The 21,362-nt window shown below is 35.9% G+C and overlaps 1 protein-coding gene across 1 annotated transcript in view; it reads right to left on the reverse strand.

The window, feature by feature from the left end:
* LOC148950671 (uncharacterized) overlaps positions 1–21,362 on the reverse strand; it is a 78,121-nt gene that overhangs the window by 29,197 nt on the left and 27,562 nt on the right. The window contains exon 5 of the mRNA XM_089092555.1: positions 1,237–1,444. Within this exon, the coding sequence (XP_088948681.1) occupies positions 1,237–1,444 (208 nt within the window). The remainder of the gene's footprint in view (positions 1–1,236; positions 1,445–21,362) is intronic.

A 21,362-nucleotide genomic window follows, 5' to 3' on the forward strand; every position in this document is an offset into this window, starting at 1 on the left:
ACGACGTTTTTTCTCCTCAACTTACAGGCAGAATTCAGTAGGATATTTACAAAAAGTTTATAATTTAGAAAATATATCCGAAGCATATGCTGATGACAACTCTAGATCTTTCTCTTACTTTACTATTTTCATAAAATTTCCAGGTTATTTCTTGGTTTAAAATAAGCAGCCATTGGGCTCTTTATTTTTTAACAAGCCCTACTGTAGATTTTTCAATTTGTTTAAGACCATTATTTTTTTTTTTTAATTTGAAAAGGATAATTTTTTGTTAATGGTAAGTATCAAACAAAATAATCCTGTTTTATATTTTGTCAGTTCATAAAAAATACAATAACTTAAAAGTTTATCTTTGGATTGATTTGGTGTTCACTCCACCTTTCAAAAATGTGAACTGAAATAAGGTATTAGCAACATATGATTAATTTATGAGAGATAATCTACATGTCAGCTAATAGGTGATGTTCTCAAGCTCAAGATATTATATTATCTGACTTTGAAGCTGAGAAGCCTTCTAAGGGATCCTAACTGATTAGAAAGCTTTAAAGATCCTTCTTTTACTGCGCCTGGAATGAAGCCTTTCAATAGATTTTGTATTTTTTTTTTAGCGATTAGAATTAAAAAAAAAGAAATTCAGCGATTAATCATCTTTTCATCTCGCCTACGGTGAGTCAAAGGGTGCTGTGTGAATCATTTGTTAAAGGAGTATAGCAAACCCCATTAACCCCCATTAAACGGGGTTTACCCCGTTGACCCCATTGATCGCATCAACCACAAATCCCATAAACACCATTGGTAGCAAAACCCATTAAATGGGATGAGCTCATTTGATAGGTCTAATCCTATATTCTGTGCATTATTAAAAACCAAAAAAAGCAAGTTTTTGCAGCTGAAAGTAAGGAGCATTATTAAAACTTAAAACCAACAGAAATGTTTACGCATATGAGGGGAGGGGGGATCGTTCGCTCCTCAGTACCCCGCTCTTTAGGCTCAAGTTTGACTTTGTGTTTCCATTATTTAATAATGACTCCTGAAATACAAGGGCCGTCTAATTAGAATAGTAAGCTTTTTTTAAAGTTCTAAAAAACAAACTTTAGTGTAAAGAACCAAGGGTAAATACCCTCCTATATGTAATAACTTCTGTTCGTTATAAGAAGCCCTTAGAAGCTTCTCAGCCTCTAAATACTAAGCCACTTGGAATGTGAAATAAATAAAATTGTAGAAAAAACAAAATTGTACTTGAAAGGATGTCCTTCTCCTGTCTTTTGAATAGCTTGCAATACAGTCTTGTAAAGTCTGAATATGGATGCTCCAACCAAAATGTAAAGTAGGAGATGCGCAAAAACACTGATGAAAGAAAACTGAGACAGGGCGAAAAGGAGCACTAGGCCAGCTCCAAAAACTGCACCTGAAATCTTTGGATCCCGCCAGTACACCAAATCAGCAACTGTAAGTAAAAATAGAGATATTGCATAGCTTCAAATTAATAAACAACTCAGTATTATCAAACTAGATACAAACGAACAAGATAGAATCTTTTCATTTTTCTAATTTTTAGCAAATTTGAATTTGCCTCGCTTTGATACTGAAGCTTCCAGATAATGCTAGCTACAAGAAAGTGGACAAAATTAGATTAATGACAGAAAATAAGACAAAGAAAAGACTGAGGGTCATCACCTTCTCCTCCTAACAAAATGGAGCCTAACACTTTTTTATACGTATCTTTGGGTGTGTGAAGTCATTACATTGAATTCAACTTTTTTCTTAACATTACACCATTTCAACATTTAAGAAATAACTGTCAGAAAAAAAAACCAACAAAGCAGTGAAGACGGACAGCTATAACAATCAATACCAAATAAGCTCAACTAAATAAATGAAGAAAATAATAATAAAAATCGAAGATCAATCTTTCCTCAAAAAAAATAAAAATCCCTAAATTAAGTCTGCCCCTGTAAATAGACTGGGATTTTGTATTGCATAACTTCCTTATAACATTCATTCCATAACACTTCCATAACATTCATTAAACACACAACTAGATAAAAAAAGAAGAAAGAAGAATCTTCATTTTTTACACTTTCATTCACATTTTTTACACTTTCATTGTTACACAACAGTTTTTACATAGCTTCCATTCATTAAAAATACAACTAGATAAAAAAAAGAAGAAAGAAGAATCTTCATTTTTTTACACTCTCTGGACTTTTTTTTTTACTGCAACGTTACAGAAAAGCAAAAACTGAACTTGATTCACTTTAACGCTAAACCTTCTAAATAAAATTACGCAGGAAAAAATCCTACAAGACAGATTAATAAGAGGAAATAGAACTAAGATCCCCCACAGCTTGGTCGGAAAAGTAAAAATATAGTTTTCCTTTTGTGTACTTTTTTCGAGAGCCACTCCAAAAAAGGTTCATGTATTTGGATCATGAAAAAAGGTTCAAATCTTTGGATCACAGAGGCAGCAACTGTAGTTACAAATAGGAAATTAGTATTGCATCCCTTCTAACCAACAAAAACTTAATCCTATCATTTGAAATAGTGTAGCAAGCCAATCAGATTTTTTCTAATTATTTTGATTAACGAACTGAAACCTGAATAACGAACTAAAACTCCAGTGAAAAATATCTATCTGAACTTGTTATAACAAGTCAATCAGAATATTTTTCAAATCATTCTTTGTGACGGCGAAATGTGACTCAACAACCCTAACAGGAAATTTGACTAAGACCGGACCCATTCATAATAAGTTTTGGTTAAATACCGGAACTACCCATCACTCAAGGGATGAACATGAGTTTAGCTCAGTGATTACAATAAAAAAAATCACACGGGAATAGGGCACCATACCAAATATACTATTTTGGTACTTATCTCTTAGCCACAACAAACTCGAGAATTTGGATGTACAGGTACGGAGTCGAAACAACTGAGACACTTAGAGGATAGGATATATATATAATTTGGGCTGTATATTTGCACAGTCGGGGGGGGGGCTAAGTATAGCAGGGATGCATGCAAAATGTAACCTAACCACAACACCAACTAAATATTTATTAAGATATAGGTACAATGTAGTTTTTCACTGAGCCGAAGCTAATTGTCTCAGTATATAAACAGTAATAAACCGGTTATTGTCTGATTTTACAGAAATTCTCGAGTGTGTATTGGCTAACAGATAAGTACTCTTTTTTAAAAGCAAGACTAATGTAAACACGTATTTTTTGAAAATGTACACTGATGAAAAAAGTCAGGATCCCCGTTGACTTACTTTTTAATTCAAAGCTATAAAGCAATAGCAACAGCTTACCCCTAATTTCATATTTAATATCCTCTATCTTTTTGGACAAAACATGAAGATCAGTCATAATTTTAAAACTAGGCACCAAAAAATATATTGCAAACTTAAGGTTAGTCTGATAAATTTACTTTCACAATTCAAAGGAGTCAAGGAGAGACCGGAGAAATGGACTATTTTTATAGTTTGCATGTCATACAAGAACTACATTCTTCCCATAGATCGATCTTGGCGAACGAGCATTAACCCTAGACAGCAAAAATGAAAACGCCCATCAGAAGATTTAAAATACTAAAAAATATTATGAGCTTATAGTGAACAATTACACAGAAAAATAGATGAATGGAGCGAGCAAGAGAGAAAGCAGGAAAAAAGGAGTGATGGAAGGAAGGAATGAAAAAAGAGATACTCCTGGACAGGCCAGAGATGCCAGACTATCGACTTAACATAACACTAGACAACAGTGGCTTTGATGCCATGGCTTTCGGTGCTGATTTGTTCGTATTTAATGAGCTAAATTCAAACATCAGATTATTTTATGGCTAGGAGCTCAAATTTTTCAAGATATTATAATATGATATGATAAAATACGTAGTATTTTAAATAAAAACTAAGCATCATGTGGAAAAAATAAACGAAACAGTGTAGAAACTAAACTAAATGCACGAACAGCTACTTGAAACTTCGGAAGGTTCTTTTGCGTGACATTCTTGAATGTACTTAGTAGGCAGGGGCGTCGTTTGGGGGTGGCGAGGGGGGCTATCGCCCCCCCAATAATATGAAAATTATTATACATCCCACCAGCCGCGTCCTGAGGCTCATTTTATTGGGGGGGGGGCGATCTTCGTAAATTTTACCGAATCGCTACCTGATTTATGCCGAATTTTCTGCAGAAATCAAGAATTTTGCAAAATTTTCGCCTTCGGCAAAAATTTTACCGAATGTCAAAAAATTGGGGGTGCGGCGCCCCCCCCTGCCCCCCCTTCGGGATGCTCCTGCATCCCATGCCCTTTGACTATCTGGATATGGACCCCTTTTGCTCTCCCCCCTCCCAATAAAAATGCTGGAGATTCGCCCCTGTTAGTAGGAACATTCGTTTTTCAAACTCAAGCAGTAATCTGCTATCATGTAAGCATTCCATTTTCCTTGGTATCAAAGCTTTTCAAAAGCTTGATATCAAAATAATCAAAGCTTTTCGATGTCAAATCGCCGTGCCTAAATCGTAGTCCAACTTCAAGTCCAAAGATAATTGGATCCTTCAGTCAGATTGAAGCAATGCCTTTCTAATTCTTGGTCTTACCAATTAAGTTCCAAGGGGTGTCCAACGAAATAGTTTCTTTGCAGAACACATGGAGTTTAAAACAGTTCGTGGTAACAAACTGTAAAAAAGAAGTGATTCGACCCCCGAAACTCTAAAACGGGATTTTGATAACAATAGATTCATCAAAAGAACTGAGGTTTTATGCAGATTCCAAATATATCACATTCACTAAGTTTCGTGTTAGCCATTGAAAGCTACGAGCCAGAGAAAATCGGCCTGATTTTCAAAATAGGAGGAAATACTCCCCCCCGCCCCAAAAGTCAAGCAATTTTAATAAAAGCCACAACATCCGATTCAGCATACTAGAGAGCCCTACTGCAGTGGCTTCAAGCTACTATCTAAGAAAACGTGGAATTTTTTTTTGTCAAAAGAAAGATCACGGATGCGTCTTAATTCGTTTTTTCTTTGCAGGGGCGATCGCATCGAACCAATAGTCCTAAAATATCGGGAAAGACTTATTTGAATGGAAATGGAAAGTTCTAGTACCATTTTTAACTGAACAGAAACATCTGAGGGCATTTGGTCCACACACACTCCTTTTTTCCCAAAGACATCTGATAAAATTTATCAGATGTCTTGGGGGACTCCTTTTTTCCCAAAGATCTGATAAAAATTTATCATATGCCCCCCCCCCCTCCCCTGGCTGAATGATGCTGCCTTAGTTTTATATTTTTGTTCTGAGATTTCTATTATATAGCATTAAAAGTGCCAATTAGACCAGTTTTACCCCCCCCCTGGAATTCAGCTTATGGGCGCCCATCGTAAAGCATGATTGGACATACAACTTCGAAGCAACAAAAAATATCCTTTAAAACTCTTGGCCCTCCCTCGCTCCACGGAAGTATATAAAAACGACTAATTGCGTGAAAGTCCGAGCTTTAATATCACTTAAACCGAAGCTTTGATCAAGGTAGCTGGTTAAAAACCTTCAACTCAAGCTTGGTTGAAAATCTGCAGCTCAAAAGATACACCTATGCATGGGCGCCACCATAGAATGGCCGAGGGACATCTATATTAAACAAGCAAATATCATTTTTGACTTATTGGTACATATAGGAAAAAAAAAATATTAAGACCCAGTGGTTTTTCTTTCAGTGGTGGAGGAACAAAGAATACGTTTCTCATAACACATTGTATATTTTTCTTAGGCGTGGTCCGTCGGACGGACATTAAGATTAATTTCCCTCTTGTTTTTCTCCTGAAAGCCGATATTATCGGCTATAATTTTATATGCTAAGGCGTTGTTAATCACTCAGTTTTTGTAGATTTAAGCAAATCTTTTCACGAATATTTGTCAACTTCAAAGCCAAAAATAGCTTTCAACACAGGCTCGTATATTGGGGGCTGAAGATATTAATGCATCAACTACATAGCGTACTTATAATAAAAAATAGTCAAACATTCAACTGAAAAACAAACGTACAACACGATGTATTTTAATGTATTTCAACTGGCAACCGAAGGTGAAATCAAAAGGAAAATGTATTGCAAAATTCTCTGGCTCTGAGAATTTCCTCAAACCACAAAAGTATCTCAATCGACCAAACACGAGAATTAATCATTACAACAAGCACTGAACTGTAAACCAACAGCGAGTCTTGAAAATGAAAAATAATTATTTCACACTTGAATCACGTAGCTTGCATGTCCTTTAAATTTGCGAAAAAGAACTGCAAAACTGGCATACCATTTCAAAAACTTATATTAAACAAAAGTTATGAACCATTAATTTCAAAGAATATGCTCCAACAGAACGTCCGTGATCAAGTAACGAGGAAGATAATAAGGTCCAAGAAAGACGTAGTGTTTAAGCGGAAATCAGAATATTTCCTTCATTACATACGGCCAGTGTAATGCAACTTGCCTCTTGAAAAAGTTCAACACATCCTAAAACCCATGTTTGTCCTGCCCTTAAGACTATTACGTATACTGACACCAGGACACTGAAACTATAATCGATCACGACCTTTCCTAGTTCATCCTAATCTATCCCAGATCTGACGACCCTTTTGTATCAACAAGGCTTCAAACCAACTCCTGCACTCCTTCAACTCCTTCACTGCAAACCAACTCCTGTTCGGAACAAACGCAAAGACCAAGCAAACTCCTGTCTGAACAGTCAAAGCTAACCTAGACCAAACAGCTGGTTCCCACTGCCATATAAGATGATGTAACCCCTTTTAGCTCGACTTACTTACTTCTAAGACATATAACTATACTCAACGGAACACAAGCGTCTGCCATGGCCAAGGGTAATGAAGAGCAGCCGTCTAGCTTGTGTCCCGAACCAAGTGCAAGTAAGTAATTGTTACAATTGGGAAATCAGAACCACAAGAAATAAAGACAGTTAGGTTAAATGAGCCGAGCTCCCGAATAAAAACGATTAAAGTGTGTATCACAAAACGATCAACCCTATCTAAGTTCATTAACTTTCATGTTACCCATCAAAGGTTACGAGCCTGAGGAAACGTGCCTGATATTTGAAATAGGGGGGAATCATCCCAAAAAGTCAAACAATCTGAAGAAGCCTTACAATCATACAATCATATTCAGCATATCAGAGGATCTTACTGTACAGGTTTCAAACTCCTATCTACAAAAATATGGAATTTTGTATTTTATGGCAGAAGAAAGATCATAGATGCGTGTTTATTAGTTGTTGTTTTTTCCAGGGGTGATTTCATCGAACCAATGGTCCTAATAGATCAGGGCAGCTCTTTCGAACGGGAAATAAAAATTCTAGTACCCTTTTTAAGTGACCAAATAGATTGGAGGGCGCCTAGCCCCTTTTCACGGCCATCCCCCCACCCAAAGACACCAGATCAAAATTTAAAATAGCCATGTAATTCAGCATAGCTAAAAGGCCCAATAACTATGCTTTTGGTGATCCTTTATCTTATTTGTAAATATTATTTTTGCTTGTATAGAATCAGCAAGTTATATTTGTATTCCCCCTACAAGTCAAACTATAAATCTATAACAGCACGATGCCCCCCTCCCAAAGAAAAATGAGAAATATTTCTATTAGGAATTAAAATTCTGGTTAAAAAAACTGCTGGTGGTATTTGCCCCCCCCCCCTCATAAAAACTTTCATATACCTCTCTCGCCTTCAGGCTAAACATCACGCTGAAAGTTTGGCTGGAACCCAATGTCCAAAAACTAAGAACTAGAAAGCGAATCTTAATTGCCTTAGCATGTGTCATTTTTCACAATTCGATTGGTCAGGTACGACTTCTATCATCTCGTCACCAGAAAAATATACCTATATACCCAAATTTTTGATTGTTCAGCGTTTACCACTATTCAGATAGAGGTTTCCTACTTTCACAAATGACGTACTGCAGGTGGCGCTTGGCGAAAGTATGTCAAGCTTGGTGGAACTGTGTGGCATAAGTGGAACTCCGAAGTGTACACCTGGTGGCGAAAAGTGGGTAATGCCTCGGTTTTCATCCCATTTTTATATCCTTTTAACCGCTTAAACGTTTAGCAGGATAAAAAAAAACTTAACTACTAATAGTTTTTCGAAAGACTAGCCCTTTTTCCTTTTGGAAACCATCCAACCAAAGAAGTGAAAAAAGAAGCACTCTCGCAAGATACGTACGTAGGGTAGGACCCTTATCCATTCAAAATTTTATCATAGTTTACCAAAAAAACTCTCTTTTCGAAAACGAAAAAGAATCTTAGTAGAATTTAACTAACTGGTCGCTTGCGCTGAGCTTTATCAACTTCTTCTGAGGTAGGTGAAATCGTCCGTGACTGGCAGACCAATGTTTTAGCGCAGGCATAATAAAAAAGCTTAAAAAGCAAAAGCTTTATCACTTATTCCCGTTTACTTGTAAAATTATAAAAAGTTGATACTTAACCTTTAAATTTGGCTTTTTCAACGAATCCCCCCCCCCCTCTCCTTGAAAAAATTCATGAACATATTACTGATAGTCACCACCTAATTTAGAGATGGACACACCTACATTCCATTGGCATAAGGGGAATTGAAATGGTTAATCCCTTTATCATATTAAGAAATCGGACAAATATTTATATTTACAAAAATCAACCAACGCCTATAGCCTTGAACAAGTAGAACATTATAACAGTTCTAAAACTGTATGTCAAATTATAAGTAAGTCTAAACTAGTAATGTAAATAGCTATTATATAGTCAATGAGGCACTGCCCTTTAAATAGCATAGCCAGTACTGACTTCATACAAGGAAAGATGCATAATTTTCAAAAAGCATAATATTATTATAAATAGGAACGACCGGCCTGTTGGATAAGGAAATGGCAATTAACTAGTAATGGCTCAAACAAAATTAAATTATCTTCAAATTAGCTTGGTTTCAGTCAATTTAATCATTAAGGCCGATTCGCAATGAGATTTAGCTAGCGCTAATTTGAGGTAATCAAATAGAATCTTTTTTTTTAGCCAAACAGAAAATTCTATAAAAAATTCAGATTGGCTTAATTAGAGCTGGCTAAATCTCAAAGTTAGAAAAATCTAAATGCCAATGGGTCTTTAATGGGACTCAGGACAACGTAAAGAGTAAATTTACATAATATATCGAAAATTAAAAATCAAATTTATTAAATTTTAAAGACAAAACTTGATAGTCGATCCATTATGAGAATCAAAAAAGTTACCCAAACCTGGTTTTCTGAACAATCCCATTTTTTTTGTGCTCCAATTCATATCTGAATATAAATCGAGGTTTTAAAACACCAGAATCTTCCCTCATAAATCAGGTTCTGATAATGCAGACCTGAATAACTCAAGCTCTGACCGTCTAGATTTATGTAAAAAATACTACAGGAACTTTTAGTAATCTTCCAGGTGCCCCATACTGGTTTTCTTTGCAAAAACAAAAATCCCACACAGGACTTAAAGACTCCCAAATGTTTTTTTTTACAATTTAGGGAGCTTTTCAAATGCGGACACTTGGTTTCTAAGTATATTACTTTGCATTATACTAATTATTTTTAACTACTCCTATGATTTCATAATTTAAAAAATACTATTCTGAACAAGATCTAGAGGACGTTATTTTACCTGCAAATAGTCTTTGAATAAAGAGCTAGGTAACAGTCTTGTAAAAAAATTAAATATAAAAAACTGTGCGTTAACAGTTTTCCATTTATTTTAGAAATCATTTTTTTCTAATACAAGTATATTATTGAAGAATTTTCAACCGGAGAGTAAAGACTAATAGATAAGGTTTATTTAGCATTGGAACATTTGAGAAGAAAAAGCAACAACAGAAAAACATATAATCCATACTTAGATCAGAACAGATTGATTTTAAAATTGAAAGAGAAATTTATAAAAAAAATTCCTATCAAATGACGAAAAAAACTGCTAGCCAAAGACAATCTCTCTATGCAAGGGGACCTGTCCAGTTCACAAATAGACCAACCTCATAAGAAACTAATTTACTAGAGGATTCGGTTCTAGACAAAAAATTATTTGACAAATATATCAATTATTTCTGAATAGTGATTTGTAAATGCTACTATTACTGCTTGCTTATTCAAGCAAAAAAAAAATCTCGTGAGACGGTCGGTCATCCTTTCTATACAAGTAACCATTGCTTTGTTGCAGCGGTAAAACATGCTTATTTACGACCAAACTTCAGCACGAGAAGGAGCTTCATCATCAGCAAGCTGAAACATGAACCTCCCCCAAAAGCTAAAACAAAATCGTCTATAGCCCCCCCCCCTCTTGCAAAGGAAACACTGGATATTGATCCATCTACGTGGTGTCATGGCTACAATCATTAGGATCCCAAATCCTCATTCATAGTTGTCAGGAATCATCGGAAGACTTTTTTTTTTAGGGATATTTAAGGAATTTGCCTTCAGATATCCGACAATTGGGATATCTGCGGCATATGGCTCGTATGCTCTGACACAATACCAAACGAAAACTAAAAAAAAAAAAAAAAAATTCTTCGAAACCCTCCTTAAAGGTTTGGGCTATATATCATAGACCCAGAATTTGACTCAATCACACTTACTACGTCTATACTGAGAAGAAGATGGTGGAAATGAGACATTGGAACTTCATAGAATGGATTAAAGAGTGAAGATTTAAATAGACTCGGGTGGCGGAGGTGCGCAGCTGTGTTGGCCTCAAATGGCTTGGTACTGCAGAGATTGTTAACAGTAGTAGCAGTAGATCATAAACTGTAGTTGCTACATTGCAACAGAAGTGATTGTGAATGCAAACAAGAAAGTAGCAAATACGAAAAAAAACAGAAATGTCTCTAAATTGAGACAAAGACTTCCCTAGGTTGTCTTCAGAGCAAAGAGCTAAAAGAAAAAGAGAAGAGAACTAAATAATAATAATAATAATAGAAGTGTCACGAGACAAACAAAATCGTATTTGCTGAGAATCTAAACACCTAAAAAAGGCTTGAAGCTAAAGAAGAAAGTGAAGAAGCAAATAAAAGGACTTTTTTTTCTTTTTTTTTTGTTCCTATTTTAGTTAAGTCTACCCAGTCTGGTCTCAGAGAAACTTTATGCACAAGTAAGGTGAATTGCTGTGAAAACCCTTCAAATAAAATTCATTTTCGCCAGTGTCCCGGATTCAACCAGATTAGACTCAGTTTAGCTCAAAGACCGGCATAGGCTTACGAACACAAAAAAAAAAGAAAAAAAAAGACAATATTGCTATGTGAATTTTCTTTAAAAAAAATAATAAATAAACAGGAGTGAAAACTAATAGTGATTCCATGATAATTCAATTCCAATAATTCATAAAGTAATAATTTGGAAACTAATAATAGCCGAATTCAATAGATACAAGAATTCTTATACTATTTTATACTTACAATTTTCTCTACTGAAAAATTTCATATTAAAAGACATCTTCATAACTGCTTCCACAGCACTCATAATGTCAATTCTACAAAGTCCAGTTCTAAAGCAGTTCACACTAGAAACACTAGCACTTTTCTAATCAGTATACTAGAAACAAGGCAGACAATTTTTGTCAATGTTCCCACATTCTTGTGGACCGGAGAGTTTTCTTTATAATATTCCAAATGTTGGTAAGAGACAAGCAATCATTTTTTGTTGTTGAGCCTAGTGAAGTTAGACTCTGTAAATAGAGAGGCTTCCAAAATAGCACTTGGCCTTATTCCTTAGACGTAATTTTTTCTTTGAAAAGTAACCTTGGACCAAGAACAGACCCAGGAGGCAGTTTTAGGGGCACATACTCTCCCCAGAAGGTCTAAAATTGGACTAATTATAGAGCCAGAGCGGCGAAAAATACCGATGGAGGAGCCAAATTTTTATCGGTGCCCCCACCCCCAAAATGCCACGTTTCAAACCGCATATATGCTAGGGGGAATTTCGACTCTTCATGACAATATCGGATCTTTATAGGTACTGGTGATAAGTAATTATTTTAATGCCCCTATCATTGCTCAAGTATTCTGCTGAAACTAATCACCGGACCCAGTATGTGCATTTAACCTGTTTTGTCCTTGGAAGACTTATTTGGATTAACTTTAGGAGACCCTTTCCCAAACACCCTTGATTTTAGATTTTAAAATATATTGCTCTAGGGAGCCGTTTTCATGACAAAAATATGCAAGATCTAATAATCACTGTAATTGCTGCCCCCACGAATCTTGGCGTAAAAAAAATAATTTGCACAAACTTTTTTTTATAATAGTGAAATTTTCATAAATATATTTGCAGCATACATGAGGCCCAATAAAAGAATTCTAAGCCTCATTGATTTTGCTTCATCCTGCTTTTCAAAGTCTTAAAAAATTTGGAATAATGCGTCTTAACTTTGAAAATACATCCTGAAATAGCTTAAAATCCAACTCAAGCATCAGTTTTTGGGTACGAAATATTTGAACCTTATATTTTCATAATTTGTGCTAAATTTTCAACTGACAATTTTTTGCTCATTAATTTTTAACATTTGTCTTGCTGTCTTGTTTTTACTATTTGTTTTCTTTTACTTGGTTTAGAAGAAACACAAAGCGTAAAGAAATTCAAATATATGAGCTCGTCAATCAACCAATATACGGCATCAAATATATGGTGATTCAACTTAAAACAGTATCGATGACTGCAGTTTTCATCCATTTGAGCAAAGCTCTGTGACATCCACACCAAACCCTCCGCATCGAAATCAAAATTAATGAAGTAATGGACTAATGAAAAATTAATCAGAATTAATGGTAACCTTCAGTGGTGAATCGGACAAAAATACGGATAAATCTAACGTTTGGATTTCTGGACTAAAAGTTCAAATGCCATATTAACTCTTAAAAAAAAACTAATTTTCTTGAAACAAGACATTTCTATTATAGTTTTCTTTTTGAATTCATTGGTAGCATGAAATGCTACAGAGCATCAGGAGATGCATCTCCACAGCATTGAGAGATCATCACAGCATTAGGATATCTACACAGCATTGGGAGATGAAATATATACAGCATCGAAAAGCTCGTTTTTACGACGCCATCTTAAGGACCAGTCAATCACGTTTACTTTAAGCATACACTAATTTGGAATTCAGAAATTAAAATTACCAAAAAAAAATCTTTTCAAAGGCAAGAAGTCTATATTCCTCAAATAAGTATCAACCGCTTCACAAGGTAAAATATACAATTGCCAAGATTGCTGGGTGTCTAAATCATCAATGGGTATATTAAACGATGGGCGTCACCAGCGGATAATGCCCCTCCCCTTGAAGAAAAGAAGACAGTAAAAAAAACTATACCTCGAAACATATATCCATATGCTCCCTTTGGTCCTCCTGCTTAAACAGAATTACAGCCATTTGCACTTTCATTTATTACCACTACACCTATTGATTAGAACATTGCCGTCAAAATTTGAGGGTGGCGTCTTTGTAACATAGAATAATTATAACATGCATGGAGACCAAGGGCAGACCCAGGAGGCGGCTTTAGGGACATATACTCCCCCAGAAGGTCTAAACTTGGACTAATTACAGTAGGAGTGGCAAAAAATACCAATGGAGGAGCCATATTTTTATCGGTGTCACCCTCCCCCCCCCAACCATGCCACATTTCAAACCGCATATATGCCAATGGGAATTTCGACTTGGCATTACAATACCGGATCTTTATAGGTTATAAATGCTGGTTATAAACAATTATTCTAATGCTCCTATCATTGCTCAAGTATTCTTCTGAAATTAATCACCTGACCCAGTATGTACATTTAACCTACTTTTTCCTTAGAAGAGTTATTTGGATTAACTTTAGGAGACCCCCTCCCACACACCCTGGATTTTAGATTATGAAATATATTGCTCTCAGGAGCCGTTGACAAAAAAAAAAAAAAAAAAAAAAAAAAATCCAAGATCTAATAATAACTGTAATTGCTGCCCCCACGAATTTTGCCGTAAAAAAAATAATTTGGTCTATAAGAAAATGCAAGTGCGTGTAATCAATACTAAAAGGGCTACAAACAAAGATTTGTACCTCCAAATTGATCCAGGGGGGTAGGGGGTTTAAATCCCCCTCCCCTGAATTTTTTGTCCGACTCATAAAAACGTAACAAAAATGAATATACACATTTTTGATGCATTTCTTTGTACCCCCCACCTCCTCCCCAAAGAAAAACATGGATTGATTGGGGACTATGGTATGACCTGAGCCTAATACGCATCATAATACAGTTTATTTAACTTGTCTCTACCAAATATTGCTGATATTATAAAAAAATAAACTATATTACAAAACTGACAAGAGAGTTCAAGGATAGAAGACGTAAATGTAAACTAAACAATCACCCTAGCGACTGAACAAGTCTTGTTGAGTTTCGTAAAAACGTTGAAAGATAAATTACTTGTTATCAGTCTTAATCCTAAAACTCTCTTGTCCACATAAACCACATAGAAACTTGATTCCTAGACTAAAATCTATTAGAGGCTATATTGATCCCAGAGTGTTGGAGCAGCCGCACTTCAAGTTACTTTCAGACTTGGAAATATGCTGGCTTCTAAATTGCATAACAACAGCTTTTGCAGCATTGGAGGGACTAGTAAAACAACGCATCCTTATGGTAGTTCAAAATGCACGGTATATTTGCTGTTGTTGAAATGTAACGACGACATTAAAAGAGATTTCTCTCTAGAGTAGCCTCCTGGACAGCATTGGGGGGCCCTGAATCAGTTTCTTTATTTAAATCACAAGGCAAAAGTATCCCCTTAGTCGAGCTACAGTGATTGAGTTACTGCGCATAGGCAATTTGAGCTTCTAGTAGTGGCTATGTTTATTTACCTTTTTTTTTGGTGAATTGATGAAAATAGAGGAATAACGATAGGTAAAGGAATATAAATAAAACAAACGGAATTAATCTATCTAATCTCTTTCTCTTTCCACTTACATTCTCAATCTCCGTACGTTATACTGATCAGTACACTTCCTTTTCACGTATCTTAATTGGTAATCGAGACACTAAGCATCTCCGACGAAAAAAAACAAACCATCTTTTCATTAAAGAACCCCTTGTTAATAATAGTCCAAATTTCAAATTTGTATCAGCCGACTAGGTAAATCGATGTTTCACTAAAAGCGAAGTAAAAGTTGGCGAGACTGGGTATCATCGTCAATTTTTGGCATCGAAACGGTTTTTTCTGCAGCTCTGATCCCGAAAAAAAATGTCTTTGTTTAAACAACTAATAGGCAACAACAAAAGAATGAAGCCTGTTCCTTAATTTTTCGCTTTCCAATAAGAATATTGAGTACCTTCCGAATAAATGTAGTTAATATTGATTGATACGCCTATGTCCTCCCTAATGTCCTCTCAATAGCAACGAAAACAAATTCTCTAGAATGTCCGGGAAAAATAGACGAAAGAATAGACAAAATGCAGAGGCATTGAATTCATCAGCTGTTGTTATCTACCTTTTCGAACTGTGTCGCGTAAAAGCAGTAAAGGCTGTTTAGAAAGTTATTTTAACTTATTTCATCTAGAGAGTTACATAACAGGCACACATAAAACAACACCTTAGAGGTGAGTCTTGCGCAAACGAAGAGCAGCTGTAAGAATTTTCTGATAATCTCCGATTTTTCACTGGCTTTCCTATTTTTTTTTTTAAGGATTACTAGTAAATGAATTTCCACTTACGTGGCATACAAAATTTCTTTAAAATACTTATCGTTCACATTAAGGCCCGCCTTAATTGGTCTAGAATTAATCATAAGGGTTCTACAATTTGGGAATCCAACACACAAATAACGGAGAGCAAATTTTGCCTTTTCTTAATTCTTGTATACTTACTTGCACTTGTACTAGTCTCAAGACATAAGCTCCAGCTCTATCGTGCGCTATTATTTGGCTGACGGTTGAGTGTCAAGGAGCTCGGTCATCAGCACATGGTGCAACAATTTCTAGTCATTGTTTGTCCCATCTTCGCGCGTGGCTCCAGATCCCAGTCGGCTCCAGGACCGTCTTGAGGGTACTGAACCAGATATTTAGATTGTCCACATGCTTCTTCTTCCAATGAGTCAGAAATTTGTAGTTCAATACCTGTTTGGTGTCAAGGATCTGGATTCCTACACACATAACCAAACCAAGTTCAGCAGTGTTTTTATTTAATGCACCGATGTCATATTTTTGCTGGCAGCGCATTCACATTTCGGCGTTAGTGGTTCCATCTGTGGGGAAGATACTGAGGACTCGTCTTAAGCGGTATTGATCTAACATATTGAGGGCGTAGACATCTGCTATTTCCAAGGGCCATATCTCGCATCCACAAAGAAGTACGGACTTGAGAATGCCTTCTAAACCTGAATTTTTGTCTTTTAAAGGACACCTCTTTGCCTTCACAGGCTCTGCCTCATTTGCTCAAAGACTAAGTACGCAGAAGATATTCTGCTCCAAAATTCTTCGCTGTAACTGCCTGACATGTTAATTAGAGATGCTAGATAGTTGAATTGATTAGCGACTTCTAGTCGAGCATTATCTAAAGAGATACCGTTCATCAGCACGTCTTAAAGAGTTCGTCATAATATTGTCCTTGCTAATCTTCAGCTCGATCAACACCACCGTGAGAGCCACATTATAAGACATGGCTTATATGTCGTCTACCTTGGCAACAATCACGGCAATATCTTTCGCAGTTTAGGCCAGTAAGGGAGAAATCAGGACTGAATTAGACACCTCTAGCAGAATGCAGGGCACAATTTATTACCCAGTGATGAAAAAATTGAACATTTTGTGGGACAGAACAGATAGCTGTCTCCCCCAAAGATCAATTCGAATAGGGAGGATAATTCTTCGCCAACTAATACACGTGCAATGACACGATGATGATATCTCTGGACGAAAGGTATCCACCTCTTCTGAACACCATCTTTCCGCATCAAAAAATGCCACTTCCCACAGTCTTCTAGTATGCTATCTCTAATGACCGAGTCAAAAGTTGTTATAAAATTAATGAAGATTGGCCACAGTGATCTGATTACGTTCCGTGCGACGCTCGAAGATCTGACTAATCGCAAAGAGCGGGTTGATACAGCCAAGCCCAGGTCGAAACAATCACCAGCTTCTTTGCGCGCGGGGTCATTTCTTTGACAAAGCTAAAACGGTTGAGAATGACAATGCAAATATTAGGAAAGCAATGCTTATGAGAGATATCCCTCTATAGTTCTTACGCGGATATTCATCCCTTTTTTGTGCAAGAAATAAATCGATGATTTTCAATCATCCAAAGGTGCCAATTGTTCCCACATCTTCTTCTAAAGTTTTTGTAGGGGATGAGCAAGAAACCTCGGACTTGCCTTGTAATTTCTCATGATATTGTATCTATTCCTGGTACTTAATTATTTTTCTTTCTTTTTTATTGGTGCCAGTGCTTGGTTTTTGTCAGGGGGGTTTCACCTGAAGACCTGCGTATAAATCTTCGGAAGGCACTGGGACTAATTGGGGAGTCGTAGAAATACTAAACGGTGGAAAAACTAGATAATTTTCAGACTATTACTGGGAGTATTGATAATTCTATTTGGAGATTTAATAATTTTTGAAAACGATGCTTCCATCTATCGGGATGAACAGTTTTATTCCGACTTGTTATAATAGTACCTAGGTCGTTTCTAATAGAGACTGAGTTCTTCGACCTCTTCCCTGTGACCTCTTTAAGCAGCTGTTATAGCTTTCAGCTGTAAGAAATACTAGAAACTGTTTTCATCTTTACGGCCATATTTTCCCAGTATTTCTGTCTATCTCTCCTTCCTGATTGACGGCACAGTCTGCAGAAATACTTAAATAGGGATGAATGGCGCCATGGTCACACGTTTTTCTTTGTTGCAAGGCAGACAGTCTTCACAGACATCCATGGTCTCCTCTTAAGGGAAGAGGTCCATCCATGGTACGCACTGCAGTTCTGTATTAACCTTCTCCAACGAGAAAATGAAAGTATTTAGTCTTTTTGTAACGATAATCTCTTGCCTCTAGACCTCCGTGTTAGGATATGAGAAACCATGTATAAGAACATTAAAAAACACCTATTCTTAACCAATTAAGACGTAGCGGATTGTGGAAACGGAAATTGTTGGCGCGAATAATATGCCACGATTCGCATATGTTCTAAAAACATCAAACTAAGATGTAGAAATTTCTTTGGTCGTCAGAGTACCAAAGGCTTACTTGTCTGGTAAACCATAGAAGGCAATTATACAAAATATGGATACTATCTAGAGATGCTAGCTTGAGAGGCAGGGCTGCCACCACTTCCCTATTATGAACGTACCAAATCCACAATCTAATAATAGACAAATCACCCTTTAGAATCTGATATCCTCCACAGTATTTTGCTATATGGTAATTTTGGCGTCAGCTGCCATCAGAAAACAACGACTTTAGGCCACTTCTTAAATGGTGGAATAAGTCCTAGGGATTCAACACATTGGGAAGCTGTCCATAAATTGAACATAGCGTCTTTTCTTAAACTTAATTTACGCATAAGACAATTGGGGGAAACAACCCCTTCCAACTTTTTCAATTTGTTATTATTTGTGGACATTGAGATAATTAAAAAAAGACCTAATCTTCTTCTTTTGAGTCAATAGTCATTTCGAACTTGTAACCAAGAAGTGCTAAAACAAATAACAAAAATAGCCAATTGTTCTTAGTTAGCATTATCAGCGTTAAACTGTCCCACGATTTCTGATGTTCTACTTAAAATTGTCGATTATCTTGGGTTTCTTTTATTCTGACTTAAAAAGCTCTTGGCTAAAAAAAGCTCACTTTTCAGACTTTTTGACACCTCCCTCTGCTTGATACTCACAAAACGTCATTTTTTTCTCCTCCTTGCTCGAAAATATTTTAAAGATTTTAATAGTCAATATCAATGCTCACAATTTAACATCATTTTATAAAAAAATAATCTTCAAATTTTTATTGTTTAGTTATTCATACACAGACAAAAAAAGTCATTTTATACATATCGATAAAAGCCAAACAGAAAACTAAAAATAAAGTTCTTAATGGTGCTAAACAGATTAAGAGGTTAAAGCAAACCTGCTCTAAATGCAATAATATGGTTCGAGCATTATTTAAAACTAATTTAAATTTTTAATTATATAAGGCACCCAGATCCAGAATTTTCAACTAATGGCATACATTTTCGCAATCTATTAAACCTTACCCCATGCCTATCGACCTTAGTTCTGCCCTAGGATGGATGCTTGATAAACTATCTATCAACAAGTGAAATGACATCATTTTTATACAATTCTGAAAAGGATTATGCCAGCTTTGCCTCTCACTCAGGCTATCAGTCTTGGCTTTTTCTCCAATTAGCCATGGCTCTCAACTTTTTCATCACAGTCCACCAACTTGATTTTAATTAGAAGGATTTAACTCCCACAACTACAGTGAAAGTCAATATGGTCAACAAACACCTCAAATGCTGTAGCGATTTTTTGTCTTTAACATCACGTTTAACTAAGGATTTATTTTCAAGACCCCCCCCCCAAAAAAAAAACAACAACAACCAACTAGTCGACAACCACATTTTTTATTTGCCAATTGTGGTGAATCAAAATATCGTCAATAGCAACAAACTATGTAAATAGGTCCTGGTTAACACAACTAGGCTACTATTGTTAACTTAATTATATTATATCTCTGACATCCCGTCAAGTGGCGTTCAAATGCATATCTAGCTAGACTTGCATACCTAGACACATGTCTGTCCAGACATCTAAATCCAGGCAGTTCCCGTTCGCGTGTAAAATTCTGGCTGCAATAGCAGCAAATTCCCGAGTCTAGAACTACGTGTCTAAGATTTCAAAGCCATCCAATTAAGAAGCCTTTTTTGGCACTATACTTACCTTCTGCACTTAAGAGTGGCATTTATATAGGTATGGCTGAACTCCCATGCTTAAGCAAGTGAATTGCCAGACATACATGTCTAGCCGCAAGTCATGCTGGACTTGAATGTAACACCGCTATCAGGAACCAAAACGTGCAACTATGGATGTTGCAGCAGTATGCAGCGTGATCTTCCACCAAAGATTAAACAATGAAGATCTTCAATACGATAATGCGATATCAAAATTTTACCCACCTGTTCTTCATACCCATTCCCAAATGAATGGACAGATAATGGTGACCTTCAGCCTATGCACTTACCTAATTTCATACCCTGTTATTTCTAGCAAGGAGCTACAGTGACGAAATGCCTAAACAGCCAAAATGGCTTGCAAAATCATTGATGTAAAAAAAAAAAAAAACATGGACTACAAAACTGACTGTGCCAAATCTATGGCAAAGAAGCTCCAAATCTAAAAGATCGTGCTTGATTTCTATATTACCAAGCCTGCGTTTAATTATTTAATATATACATTAAACATATACACTGAATTAAATTGAATTGAATATGCAATTGAATTAAAATCAATTAGTTGCTGACATCAAGCCATGGCTAATTATAGAAAAAGCCAAGACAGATAGTCCGAGTGAGTGAGAGGGAAATCTGGCATAAGCGCTTTTTAGGATTGTATAAAAATGAGGTAATTTCATTTGTTGACAGATAAGTATATCATCCGTCCGTACGTCATTCCTAGGGCAGAACTCAGGTAGATAGTCATAGAACTAAGGGATGAAAGATTGGATTGACTCTTTCTATAAATAGCCATGGCTTGATGACAACAACTACTTGATTTTAATTCAAAGAAAGAGGGAAATCTGGCATAAGCCCTTTTCAGGATTACATGATAGATATGATAATAGTTTCATTTCATTTGTTGATAGATAAGTCTATCTATCATCAGTCCATACGTCATGCCCTTGGGCAGAACTCAGGTAGATAGTCATATAACAAAGGGATGAAAGATTGGATTGATTTTGGGTTGACGCCTGAAGGACAATGTCTACTGGAGTTGTATGCAAAATCTGGGACTGAATTTGCTTGGACTCACAGGCGAACAAGTGAAACCTAAGCACCTAATAGGCTTAAGTGAAACCTAAAGCATATACAGTCATCAACCGAGTCCGTTGATTTTGAATTAAGATCAAGTAGTTGTTGGCATCAAGCCATGGCTAATTGTAGAAAAAGCCAAGACAGTTAGTCCAAGTGAGTGACAGAGAAATCTGGCATTATATATATATATATATATATATATATATATATATATATATATATATATATATATATATATATATATATATATATATATATATATATATATATATATATATATATATATATATATATATATATATATATATATATATATGCATTTT

This window comes from Artemia sp. Qi Xiang Cuo, chromosome 7, assembly GCF_049724085.1.
Source record: "Artemia sp. Qi Xiang Cuo chromosome 7, ASM4972408v1, whole genome shotgun sequence".
In the NCBI taxonomy this organism is placed as follows: Eukaryota; Metazoa; Arthropoda; class Branchiopoda; order Anostraca; family Artemiidae; genus Artemia; species Artemia sp. Qi Xiang Cuo.